General features: G+C 35.8%; 2 protein-coding genes across 4 annotated transcripts in view; both read left to right on the top strand.

Annotated features, from left to right (window-relative positions):
- LOC114872223 (serine-rich adhesin for platelets) overlaps positions 1 to 2,864 on the top strand; it is a 59,043-nt gene extending 56,179 nt beyond the window's left edge. For all 3 annotated transcript variants that reach the window (XM_029179219.2, XM_029179217.2, XM_029179216.2), the window contains one exon: positions 108 to 2,864. In XM_029179219.2, coding sequence (XP_029035052.2) covers positions 108 to 914 — 807 coding nt within the window. In that variant the 3' untranslated portion in view covers positions 915 to 2,864. The remainder of the gene's footprint in view (positions 1 to 107) is intronic.
- A 9,094-nt stretch (positions 2,865 to 11,958) lies between these two features.
- Positions 11,959 to 13,688, top strand: LOC114879954 (sperm-associated antigen 7 homolog). Its single transcript, XM_029195402.2, has 5 exons — positions 11,959 to 12,581; positions 12,660 to 12,727; positions 12,810 to 12,898; positions 12,966 to 13,303; positions 13,362 to 13,688. Exons 1-5 carry the CDS (start codon positions 12,503 to 12,505, stop codon positions 13,484 to 13,486), a joined length of 699 nt encoding a protein of 232 aa, XP_029051235.1. The 5' UTR covers positions 11,959 to 12,502; the 3' UTR covers positions 13,487 to 13,688.
- The last annotated feature ends 24 nt before the right edge of the window (positions 13,689 to 13,712 follow it).

Raw genomic sequence — 13,712 nt, 5'->3', positions numbered from 1 at the left:
GTATGTAAAATAATTTTATTATAAATTGATGATGGTGATTTTTTTTTTTAAATCTGAACAGTCCAAATGCCTCCAGACTGTAGTCACCACCATTGTTTCGATTTCAGGCAGCGCCTAACGCGTCCTCGCCTTCACCCGCCACCTCCCGATTGGACTTCAAGCGACTGCTTCTTCAGCAAAGCGTGAAAACTGGACCCACCAGATTATCAGCAGCAGAGCAACTGAAACTGTCCCGTCAACAATGCCAACAGCAGCAATCATCGCCCACCATCCCACAACCGACACCATTGGCCAAGGTTTTAAGTCCGCGTTCAGTGTGGAGGTTTCAGACCCCACGGACGGATGTGTTGTCCTCGACCATCATCGAGGATACCGCAGCCGAGGAGAAGGCGATGAAACCATCCCCAGAAAACATTTCTCCGGTATCAAGACTGAATGCAAGGAGGCAGCTAGACCTTTGCAGCGACCTCCCTGATTACCTGCGAATTTCTAAAGAAAATAACGACAGAGTACCATCGGCCAGCGCGGAAGCTTCAGACTCGAAACCTGGTGAACATGTCCGGACAACTAACGAGAGTCGTCTAGTCGTCAGCGCTGCAGGTCAAAATGTGTCTGTTCAAAGTGTCCCCGCCTCATACTCTCAAAATCCAACAACTTCCCCAACGGTCCAGTATTCCGCGAATTCCCCCCAGCTCACCACCTCCTGTCAGCAAGCGATCAGTGCCTTCGAATCCAGAAGGATCAGTAATCAATTAGCCAGAGCACAGTTCTTGGCTAGTACGCCAACTATCAATCAGACTCCAAATACTTGTGTGAAAAAAGTGTTTAGAGCGAGGTCTGTGTCTCCTCAGAACCCAGGGTCTCAAAACGTCGCGCGTAGTCCGAGTGCCCCCACGTTAGAAACAGCTCTCTGATCATGTTTGTATCATTGGAAATCAGCCTTACCTTTCTATAGTTCTACTATTGTTAACTATATCGGAGTATTAAAGTCAAAGTACGCAATTGTTGAGTATCCTTCATATTGCTTCTGACAAGACGTAATTAAATTTTGATATATTAATGAGAGAAGTTCGTTATTGGGTCATTAAAGTCTGAGGGCAACATATTCGACCTAACCTCTATAAAAAAAATTAATAGGAAAAATTATTTTCCAATTTATTAACATTTAAAATATTATAAAGTAGCTTCAAAGCTATTTGTGTTTCTAAATTACAACTGTATGTACCAGGCATGGTAGACTTCCCTAGGGAAAATGGTGATGGAGAAGGAGGCCCCATCACTCACCTCGGGAGTTGCTATGCATCATAGATTGCTATTTGTTATTATTTTCATTCAGTTCAAAGCAAATTGGTTTAACTAGGAGTGAACAAAATGGATGATACAGTTCGATTCCATTCCTGGGCTTAAAGTAACTAATGATAGCATCATTTTCCCTAGAGAAGCCTTTCTGCTTCGTACTATACAATGGGCTGATTTACAAATGAATATTGAAATACCCAACGTGTGAAGATGATTTTGTCAATATTTTATATCTAATATATTTTTTACTTGGTTCCTAATGTTACCTATTTAATGCGAAAATTAATTTTAATCAAGTATGAAAATCTAAGGAGTAACGTCGGTCCAAATTTTGTTACTAAATTTAATATTTGATGAATGAAGAGAGAAGAATAATTTATATAGTACCAAGATAGCGGAAAAATTAGTATTACACAGTATTGGATTATTTCGTAAAGAAAATTATCGTTGGAGTTTCCTTAAGATAATATTGAAACCGAAGAATTTTCATACAATTTTTATTCCTATTAGTTGGAAGCAATAAATCGTAATGCAAATAGTCCTTTCGCTAATTTGAATTATAATAGATATATATATTTTCAACTTGACCGAATATAATAAAAAAGAACTTTATATAAAAAAAGAAATAATATAATTGAAAAACAGCACTGAGGATGCAAAATACAATACGTCTGTCTGTACGTCTGCAAATCGAAAATTTAAGGTGATATTAATTATTCAAATTATTTTTAATTTTGGTATGAAACTTGTAATTCCATGAAGGATTGAATTATTTTATAATTTCCTGCTGAAAATAGTGAAATATTTTTAGCAATGAAATTTTAAGAAAATTTATTTTTACCATATATTATACGTACATATGTAAATATGTATTTATTAAACGAAAGCATGCTATGTGATTTTCAATCGTATAGACAGATTTTATTTTCTAGCTTTCATAAATGTTTTGTACATGCAGAAATATTGAAAACTTTTACAGTTCACATTTATAACATTTTTGTATCAATAACAATTTCTTTTTTATAAGCATTTTGTACCATGCATAAGTCACATTATTGTTTTTTAAAGCATGTTACTGAAAATGTACGAAAATATTACTGGTTTCTAAATGGAATTTTGTTCTGAAAACATTAATTTATTTTTCATTTATTGCAATCACAAATGAATCCACAAATTATGTAAATAGCACACGATATGTAATTACAAATGCATTCTGCTTTAAAATTCAATCGCTTGCTTGTCTAGTCGGAGTAGTTTGTTATCCAAATGGAACCCTTCTTCTCGAAATTGCGAAATAATAAAAAAAGCGTGTAACTCGTATTATCGCGATTCAACGGAGAACAAGCTTTACGATTTATATTTGGGTGGTGAATAGTAATATATTTGAAGAAGACTAATAACGCGTACAGTAACGACAGAGTTGCCTTAATTAAATTATTTTAAGTTATAATGGTGATGTTCGTGCGAGAAAATTGCAATGGTAAGCTTGCGAACGATCACGTTAGATTCTAAGCTGAAAATGTTTTGTACTTTGCTCAGAATAAAAGAAGAAAAAAGAAAGCATATTTCATTGGAATACATTATTATGTAACATCATTTTCTATGTCCTATAACTTTCCTATGTTCCATGACCTAGCACAAGGCCGAAAAAATCATTAAAATAATTGTTTAACAAATTTAACTTCAATTACTTTGGAAAATAAATCATTTTAGAAAAGCAATAAATTAATTAAAGAATCGAAGAGTATTTGTAACTGTTATTATTGTATAACGTTCAATAACTATTTGATAAAAATCAAATTTATATTAAAACACAATAATCACTTCCTAATATTGTATAAAAATTAAATAATTCAAACAAATTTACTGGATATCCGTGTATAAAAGTTATAAAAATAATAAATTTCAATAGATATAACAATAATTTAATTAACAAACAATTGTAAAATTATAAATAATAATTAAATAATTTTTAATAGAATAATCAAACCATATTTTGTAATATACCCACGCGAAAGTTAAAGAAATAAACAATTTAAATAGATATAACAATAATTTGATTGAAAAACAATTGTAAAATTAAAAATAATAATTAAATAATTTTTAATAGAATAATTAAACAAAATTTTGCAATATACCCACGCGGAAATGTAAAGAAATAAACAATTTAAATAGATATAACAATAATTTGATTAATAAACAATTGTAAAATTAAAAATAATAATTAAACAAATATTAACAAATATCAGATAGAAATAATTAAATGTAACCAGCCGCGGAACCGTTGAAGCGGAACGTCATGCATGATTGGGCGCGGCGCGCGCAGGTACAAGAGCTACCTGGAGAGAGGTCAAATCTAATCAGTCTTATCGCGACCGCGAAAGGATACGGATCGAGCTGTCAAACATATACCGGTACGGGTTAATAACATGGATATTCGTGCATGGATTTATCAGTGTGTTTCCTATAGTGCTTCCCATAGTGTTTCCCATGTGTTTTGGAATATTTATACGGATATATTAGTGCATTTTATGGTGTGGTCACCCATGTGTTTTGACATTTTTATACAAGTGCATTAGTGTGCTGTGTGGTGTGGTACCCCATGTACCTGCATGTGCTTTATTGTGTTTTATGGTGTGGTTTCCTATGTGCTTTGACATATATTTACGGATTTATTAGTGGGTTTTGTGGAGTGGTACCCTATGTGTTTTGGCATATTTATACGGATTTATTAGTGGGTTTTATGGAGTAGTACCCTATGTGTTTTGGCATATTTGTACGGATTTATTAGTATTTTTTATGGAGTGGTACCCTATCTGTTTTACTATAATTTTGCAACTATTTTATGGTGTTCTATGGTTTTGATCTTCATGTGTTTTGGGATGTATTTACATGTGTTTTACCATGTTTTATGGTGTAGTTATTCCCATATAGTTTTGCATGCATATTTTTGAATTATCCTATGTATTAGCATATTGACTACAACAAATTGAGGGAAAACATATATCGTTCAAGAATCGTGATTTTTATGCTTTCAGATGAGTGCTTTGCCAGTTTGACAAGCCAACAGACGAACTATGGATCAATCTAACAATAAGATGCATGGCGAGTGCAGTGGTGCAAGTCAACGATCGGTGAGTCGCATGCTTTAAAGTTCCTCCGGTTCCCATCATGTCGTAGGACGAATGGTCCGTAGCGACACGGGAATTGGTTGTAATTTTTATTTTTTGAGCGAGCATAGTGACCCACGAATATCACTGTATCATTTTATACAATGATAATCGTGCAAATTGTTTTCTTGTGTATTTTATGCCTTAGCTCAGGATAGGGTTTTCTTGTACATATTTACATATACATATAGATTTCGAGTTTAAAAATGTAGAGAAGTCGGATGACCCTCCGATTTCACAATACACTTTCTTTTTTATATGTACAAGAATTTATTTCGCGATGAGCAGATTTCAATATCAAAGTAATAAGCATGAATACTTTTAATTACTCCAACTACTTACTTTGATAAGGAAATCGCTCTTGAAATTGAAACGTTTTTCCGATTTTATTCGTGAAATTGGCATCCGGTTAGTATATGGGCTGGCCCCCACAGGGGGGTGGGATTTTCAGATTTATTTGCTCTTCAAGCATAGTTTAAAGCTCCCCTTTCGTATTTGATATTCATTTTGTCACGTTTACGATTCTCGACCCTAAATACTCATCATTCGCACTTCAGCCTCACGAACTCTATCACATAATCATTTATCCACCTGCATACCTTTGTGTAGTGAAATATTACCCCGTTAGATATTAATGTACCAATCATGTTTCTAGATCAGGATTTTCTATTTTAATTAGTGTTGCGAAAAATTTCCAACGCGAGAGTAAATATGACTATACACTGACTAGTATTCGGTGGGAATCCTTTTGGTTTTTAAACTCAATCCAATGTATTATTTATTTAATCAAATTAGTTACAAGGATTCCGCGGCATAAGACCGTGAAACACCATCTCATGGGAGACAAACCCATGCATTACTAGGCCTTTGCAGGCGCAGCTTTAGAATATGGAACATATGAAAATATGTTACCATATTCTAAACTGTAGTCCTTTTGTCTATACTATGGGCGTCCGTCAATCTGACACCGTTGGATGCAACGTGTTGGACGGGCGGGTAGCGCTCTTAGCGAAGGGGTGCATCCTGTCCTGGCGTTACGACGTCCAGGCGGGGTGGGTGGTATGTAGCGTCGAGCGCAAGTTCAGGGGGCCTAAGAACCTCCGTTGCCAGCTGATATTAGCAGTGGACGCATGTTTGAGTCATATTTGCTCAGTTTTGCTTTTCAATATTTGCTCTTCAAGCATAATTTAAAGCTCCCCTTTAGTCATGTTGCTAGATCAGGATTTTCTATTTTAATTAGTGTTGCGAAAAATTTCCAGCGCGAGAGTAACTATGACGATGCACTTACTAGTATTCGGTGGGAATCCTTTTGCTTTTTAAACTCAATGTTTTATTTAATTAATCAAATTAATTACAAGGATTCCGCGGCATAAGACCGTGAACACCACCTCATGGGAGATAAAACCATGCATTACTAGGCCTTTGCAGGCGCAGATTTAGAATGTGGCGGAGTACCAAATCTTCCATTTGATAAACTGCTGTCTTTTGTCTATACTATGGGCGTCCGTCAATCTGACACCGTTGGATGCAACGTGTTGGACGGGCGGGTAGCGCTCTTAGCGAAGGGGTGCACCCTGTTCTAGGCGGGGTGGGTGGTATGTAGCGTCGAACGCAAGTTCAGGGGGCCTAAGAACCTCCGTTGCCAGCTGATATTAGAAGTGCACCGTTTTTTGCGTCATAGTTGCTCTATTTTGCTTTTGAGTATTAGCTCTTCTTTCGTACTTGAAATTCATTCTGTCACGTTCATGGTTCTCGACCCTAAACACTCATCATTCACAGTTCAGCCTCACGAACTCTATCACATAATCATTTATCCATCCGCATACCCCAGTATAGTGAAATATTAGCCCGTTAAATTTTCTATTTTAATTAGTGTTGCGAAAAATTTCCAACGCGAGAGTAAATATGACAATGCACTGACTAGTATTCAGTGGGAATCCTTTTGGTTTTTAAACTCAATCCAATATTTTATTTATTTAATCAAATTAGTTACAAGGATTCCGCGGCATAAGACCGTGAAACACCATCTCATGGGAGACAAACCCATGCATTACTAGGCCTTTGCAGGCGCAGCTTTAGAATACGGAACATATGAAAATATGTTACCATATTCTAAACTGTAGTCCTTTTGTCTATACTATGGGCGTCCGTCAATCTGACACCGTTGGATGCAACGTGTTGGACGGGCGGGTAGCGCTCTTAGCGAAGGGGTGCATCCTGTCCTGGCGTTACGACGTCCAGGCGGGGTGGGTGGTATGTAGCGTCGAGCGCAAGTTCAGGGGGCCTAAGAACCTCCGTCGCCAGCTGATATTAGCAGTGCACCATGTTAGTGTCATAGTTGCTCAATTTTGCTTTTCAGTATTTGCTCTTCAAGCATTGTATAAAGTTCCCTTTTCGAACTTAAAATTCATTCTGTCACGTTCACGGTTCTCGATCTCACGAACTCTGTCTCATAACCATTTATCCATCTGCATACCTTTGTGTAGTGAAATATTACCCCGTTAGATATTAATGTACCAGACATGTTTCTAGATTAGCATTTTCTATTTTAATTAGTGTTGCGAAAAATTTCCAACGCGAAAGTAAATATGACTATACACTGTCTAGTATTCGGTGGGAATCCTTTTGGTTTTTATGTGATAAAATTAGTTACAAGGATTCCGCGGCATAAGACCGTGAACACCACCTCATGGGAGATAAAACCATGCATTACTAGGCCTTTGCAGGCACAGCCATAGGGTACGGGACATTTAAGTATGTCGCACTCCATACGCTAAGCTGTTTTAAAGTCCTTTTGCCTATACTATTAGCGTCCACCACTCGGACACGTTGGATGCAACGTGTTCGATGGGTGGGTAGCGCTATTAGCGAAGGGGTGCATCCTGCCTTAATGGCCAAGTGCCATTGCGGCCAGGTGCCTTAAACAGGCGGGATGGGTGGTATGTAGCGTCTGGCGTATGAACTAGGGGGCCTAAGAACCTTCGTTGCCAGCTGATATTAGCAGTGGACGCATGTGGAGTCATATTTGCTTAATTTTGCTTTTCAATATTTGCTCTTCAAGCATAATTTAAAGCTCCCCTTTAGTCATGTTGCTAGATCAGTATTTTCTATTTTAATTAGTGTTGCGAAAAATAACGCGAGAGTAAATATGACGATGCACTTACGAGTATAGGGTGGGAATCCTTTTGGTTTTGAAAGTCAATGCATTTAGTTAATCAAATTAGTTACAAGGATTCCGCGGCATAAGACCGTGAAACCATTTCATGGGAGATAAAACCATGCATTACTAGGCCTTTGCAGGCGCAGCTTTAGAATGTGGCGCACGACCATATGTTACATATTGTAAACTGCTGCCTTTTGTCTATACTATGGGCGTCCGTCAATCTGACACGTTGGATGCAACGTGTTGGACGGACGGGTAGCGCTCTTAGCGAAGGGGTGCATCCTATCCTAGGCGGGGTGGGTGGTGGTAGCGTCGAACGCAAGTTCAGGGGGCCTAAGAACCTCCCTTGCCAGCCCTATATTAGAAGTGCACCATGTTAGCGTCATACTTGCTCTATTTTGCTTTTCAGTATTTGCTCTTCAAGCATTGTAGAAAACTCTTCGTTCATACTTCAACTTCATTCTGTCACGTTCACGATTCTCGACTCTAAACATTCATCATTCACACTTCAGCCTCACGAACTCTGTCACATAATCATTTATCCACCCGCATACCCCAGTATAGTGAAATATTAGCCCGTTCGATGTTTATGTACTAGTCATGTTTTTAGATCAGGATTTTCTATTTTAATTAGTGTTGCGAAAAATTTCCAACGCGTGAGTAAATATGACAATGCACTGACTAGTATTCGGTGGGAATCCTTTTGGTTTTTAAACTCAATCCAATATTTTATTTATTTAATCAAATTAGTTACAAGGATTCCGCGGCATAAGACCGTGAAACACCATCTCATGGGAGACAAACCCATGCATTACTAGGCCTTTGCAGGCGCAGCTTTAGAATATGGAACATATGAAAATATGTTACCATATTCTAAACTGTAGTCCTTTTGTCTATACTATGGGCGTCCGTCAATCTGACACCGTTGGATGCAACGTGTTGGACGGGCGGGTAGCGCTCTTAGCGAAGGGGTGCATCCTGTCCTGGCGTTACGACGTCCAGGCGGGGTGGGTGGTATGTAGCGTCGAGCGCAAGTTCAGGGGGCCTAAGAACCTCCGTTGCCAGCTGATATTAGCAGTGCACCATGTTTTATGTCATAGTTGCTCAATTTTGCTTTTCTGTATTTGCTCTTCAAGCTTTATATTTGCAAAGTCGAGTCACTTTTATTAAAATAGTCTAGTTTATTTCGCTCTCGTCTTCGACTGACCTCACACCGCGTTACACATTTCTTTTTACCCCCAATCACTCTGTCTATCCGACTATATATTCCACCCCCCTGGGGGGACCAGCCCATATACTAAATCGAAGCCGTGAAATTTCGCCGATATTCTTACTTTTAATAAAGTGAGAATATCATCTTTAGTTTTTGCTAATTATACGTTTTAGCTTAGGCATTTCAGCACACATGAAGAAAACTGGTAGGTGAAAATACCTTTGGCCTTGTTCATTTTTATGCCCAAAGCTTATTCGGGTACTTAGATGTACTCGCGTGGGTGGAGGGCGGTGGACAAGGTTTAGTTTTAAGTGTAATACATTTTGGCGACTGACAAAAGTAGTGAACCAATAGTGAACCACGATACAAGTTCCACATGTGTGTGTGTGGTTAGGATGTGGGATTTGTATCGTTTATTAACAATCTTAACTTACTATAACATTACAAAATACTTATCAAGAATAAATTGAAAAATTTTTACATTAGATAATTCAATAGAATACGAAAATGAAATGTATTACTTTAGCATAATGTTCACTATTATTTGTCAGTCGATTTCAGCAAAAAGGTATGAAATTATTAGAGTGTGAATGTTGAATTGAACTCGGGTGTCGGAGGCGTCCCGGGACGTTCTCTCTAGGTGTAGGCATTTTTGCACCCGGGTGGTTGTATGAGAACCGTGGAGTGAATTTTTGTGAGAATGATTTTTGCACTTTTTTAAATATAGCGATAGGCAGGCAGGTAGTTTACTTCTGGTGTGATTGAGTTTAGTTTATAAGTAGGCAGGGCCAGAGCAAGCTTTCATGTTTCTCTTCGTATTCTCCTCTAATACGTGAGAAGCTTGTATCTGGGGTTGGGAAACTAAAAATCAAGAGAAAAGATGAAAATGCAATTTAATTAATTTATCAATTAATTAATTTAGCATTCTCTCTTGATTTTTTCAAGGCCAAGCCTTATTAGTTTGTAAGTCGTAGTCGTGGTACTAGACCCGATTACAAAAATGAAGTATTAAAGTGAAAGTGCAGTGAAGTGAAGTGAAATTAAAAAGTGTTTTGTGCTTGGACATTTGCAAAAATTGTGCAGGTATGCGAGTAGCGATTCAAGGGATCGTTGCTCGTTTACGTGTTACGTTTTTACAAATGTCTGAGCAAACGTAAAATTTTCGCGAGTGATTTTTGTGAGGCTATTGCCGAAGAAAGAAGAGGCTATATGCTGAAGAGCCCCGGCAAAATTTGCCCAGAAGAGGGGAACTACTAATGGCTCTCCATCTTCGGATGGACAGTCATTCTGTCACTATGCTCGCTAATTTGTTTTTTCATTTTTTAGTTTTTTTTTTGTATGATCCTTTTGCACATATCGTCAAGAACATATTAAATTCGAAATTTTACAAGTTCAACAGCCAGCTCGTTGAATGGTCAACTTGCGTTTTTATTTCCCCTATTTCCTTTTTCTTTATTACTTTATTGATATACATTATTCTTTTCTTATTGATTTTGCACATAAATTATATCTTGTATTTTCATTTTACATCTGCTTAAATTCTCATTTTATTGTATATTTCTGAGATTGCAATGGTACTTATGTATTCTGTTCTCGGCTTTTACTATTTCAATTGTAATCGAAATTATGATGTTAATTATATTTTCTATTTCAGCATTTTATTGTTGAATTATTTTTTAATTGTTACTGAAATTATGATGTTAATTATATTTTCTATTTCAGCATTTTATTTCAGCATTTTATTTCAGCATTTTATTTCAGCATTTTATTTCAGCATTTTATTTCAGCATTTTATTTCAGCATTTTATTGAATTGTTATTTTCTCAATTGTTTCTGATATTAGGATGTTAATTATATTTTCTATTTCAGCATTTTATTGTTGAATTGTTATTTTGTTAATTGTTACAGAAATTATGATGTTAATTATATTTTCTATTTCAGCATTTTATTTCAGCATTTTATTTCAGCATTTTATTTCAGCATTTTATTTCAGCATTTTATTTCAGCATTTTATTTTAGCATTTTATTTCAGCATTTTATTGAATTGTTATTTTCTCAATTATTTCTGATATTAGGATGTTAATTCTATTTTCTATTTCAGGATTGTATTGTTTTAATTTTTATTTTATGTTGTCTGTTTTGAATGGTTGCACGTTATTGTATATCTAATCCTAATAATTATGTTTTCCGTTACAGCATTTTGTTGTTAAATTATTATTATTTTCTCAATTGTTTCTGATATTAGGATGTTAATTTTATTTTCTATTTCAAGATTGTATTGTTTAAATTTTTATTTTATGTTGTCTGTTTTGAATGGTTTCACGTTCTTATGATTTTAGGGTGGGTCACTAACGTAGCCACCTCCACGTGGTGTGACCCGGTAATTGATATCGTTTTCTAAAGATAACTTTTAGAAAGCGATATCAAGCTAAGAGCTACAATAAAAAGATTTATATATTTTTTAATTGGGAAACAATAGTTTAAATTAAAAAAAGTATTTTCGGGATTGCAATATTACCATATAGAACGTATAACTATAGTAATTTTATAGTTCCTGAAAAAGGAACTTGTATGATTTTTGACTAATTACAAATGACTAATTACCTCTTTCTTTTTGACTGTTTTACCGACGCGGAATTCGAAGTTCGGCTTCCATGCTAGCACCATGCTAGTAAAGATGAGCAGTTTTTATTGCTGCACCATATATTTCTCGTATATGATGGATAGAAATAAATCTATTTTATATTTATAATAACGCCATGATGCGTCTAAATAATAGTTTAGTCGAAATCGTTTTGCATGATATCCAGTTCCATAAAATAACCATTCTCTCAATTAATTCCAAAATAAATAGTAGACTTTTGTTACATTATTGATGGTGTGTAAACGTTAATTATAATTTCCTTTCGATTTTAGTTATTAAAAATCGATCAAAATCAACACAGCACCGAAATATTATTAAAATAATTGCTTTATAAACTTGCATTTTAAAAAGAATGCCGCAAATTAAATATTTTTTAAATTCGATTCCAGCGCCATCTATACAAAAACGACGGAAACTACTCAACAACTTACCGACTATATTACCGATACTTATCGACTAGTTTCCGCAATTTATCGACATTGGAGAATTTGGAGAGGAATGAATAGTTACAAAAGTAATTCTAATTTGTTTAAAATGACAAATGAACAATAAACGTAGTTATAAAAAGGTGGCGGTGAGAATAATCTTCCTTATCGACAACGGCCGCCACATTTTGGAAAACCAATCGATAAGTTGTTGAGTAGTTTCTGCCGACTTTGTATAGATGGCGATACGGTCGCATTTGGCCCCCTCTCTCCTCTGGCGGGAGATTTAATTTCACAATCAAATTATAATCAACGTATTAATTTGTGAACCAATTGGAAAATATAAGATTAAGCATTTTTACGTAGCGATTTTATTGAACATTGAACATTAATTCTAATAAGCTGCTTGTAGTGCGAAGGCATAAATTCAAGATCCCTCGAAAACAAAGGGATGTCTAGTCTTGTTGGACCTGTAGTCATTGGTATAAACGTAATAGCTGTCACAGGCTTCTGTAAGGTTCTTGTGTCTTGCACATAAATTACAGAAATATAAAAACAATTTGACCAAGAACATTGTCAGCTAAAATCATGGATTTGCTAGGATCTATCTTAAACTCAATGGACAAGCCTCCCACAGTCAGTGACAAGCAAAAGACACTTATGAAAAGTTAGTTGAAAGTTAACCTATATCGTAACCATTGCGAGCAATTATGTTAATATTTATGAAATGCCTTTTGCAATGTAGAGCAGAAAGAGGAGTATCAGAAGTATCAAAGGGCAGAAGCAGATAGATTAAAATCTTTTCGAGGAAAGGTTTGAATTTTCTAATCTGTCATCTTGTTTTACTATGAAAAGGTTATTACATTGACATTACTATTATTTCTCGTTGCTATAGGTAGAAGACAAAATTAACAAATTCCTTCAAGATGACAATGCTAAAGAATATAAATTCCCTCCAATGGACCAAATCCATAGAAGTATAATGTACATAAGACAAATTATCATTTACATTATAAACAGTATAATAGTCAAGTATCTTTCATTACCATAGACACGACGTCGCCGAAGTGGCGAATGTATGGGCATATTCCTTCGGAGAGGAAGGCATCGATCGTCACATCGTGATTTTTAAGAGAGAACATGCTCCGTCCGAGGATCAACTGAACGTGTTACGTCGAGGAGAGGAATGGAACGAAGAGGTAGCGAATAAATTAGTAGAAGAAAGGGAAAGAAGAGCCAAAGAAGAGATAGAAATCGCGAAATCTAAAAAGCGAAAAGATAATTTCACCCCAAACAGTTATTATAAGGATAAATACCAACACCTGATTGGAAAAGAAGCTGCCTTAGAAGCGGCTAGAAAAACAGAAGCTAACAGCAGTTACGGATGCGGTAAGCAGATGGTTTTGGCTAATCTCTCCTCATGAATCATGATAAAATTTCTTTTCAGTTCCTAGTGAAAACAAAAAAGATCAACGAAGTATAGAGCAAACGTTAGCGGACATACGTGCTAAGAAAAGAAAATTAGAAGAAACCAAAGATTCCGAGTGTAAAGATAAGATTATAAAACAATAAGATATTGTGAAATTTAATCAATGTTCCGATAGTCGTTTCCTTTTTGAATTGTAAATATTTTCCACTAGGTTTGCTAAAATGTAAAGGGAATACCATTTGTTCGTCATTTCTTGATTGTAATCTTTGCTTGTTCAACGCTAGTATTATTTTCTGTACCTGTGATAAAAAACGAAAAAGAATTTTCTTCTTGTGAAATTCAGTACATGTATTTACTAAAAAGATCGAA

Source organism: Osmia bicornis, chromosome 16 (assembly GCF_907164935.1).
Source record: "Osmia bicornis bicornis chromosome 16, iOsmBic2.1, whole genome shotgun sequence".
Lineage (NCBI taxonomy): Eukaryota > Metazoa > Arthropoda > Insecta > Hymenoptera > Megachilidae > Osmia > Osmia bicornis.
Note: the sequence above shows the minus strand (reverse complement) of the source record. Positions and strands in the feature narration are given on the sequence as shown.

What these genes read in the sequence shown, in the direction of transcription:
- LOC114879954 (XM_029195402.2), top strand. Translation starts at nt 12,503, where the DNA reads ATGGATTTGCTAGGATCTATCTTAAACTCAATGGACAAGCCTCCCACA. An exon ending in CAAATCCATAGAAGTATAAT is followed by an intron (nt 12,899 to 12,965) that starts GTACATAAGACA and finishes TCATTACCATAG; the next exon opens with ACACGACGTCGCCGAAGTGG. An exon ending in TAACAGCAGTTACGGATGCG is followed by an intron (nt 13,304 to 13,361) that starts GTAAGCAGATGG and finishes ATTTCTTTTCAG; the next exon opens with TTCCTAGTGAAAACAAAAAA.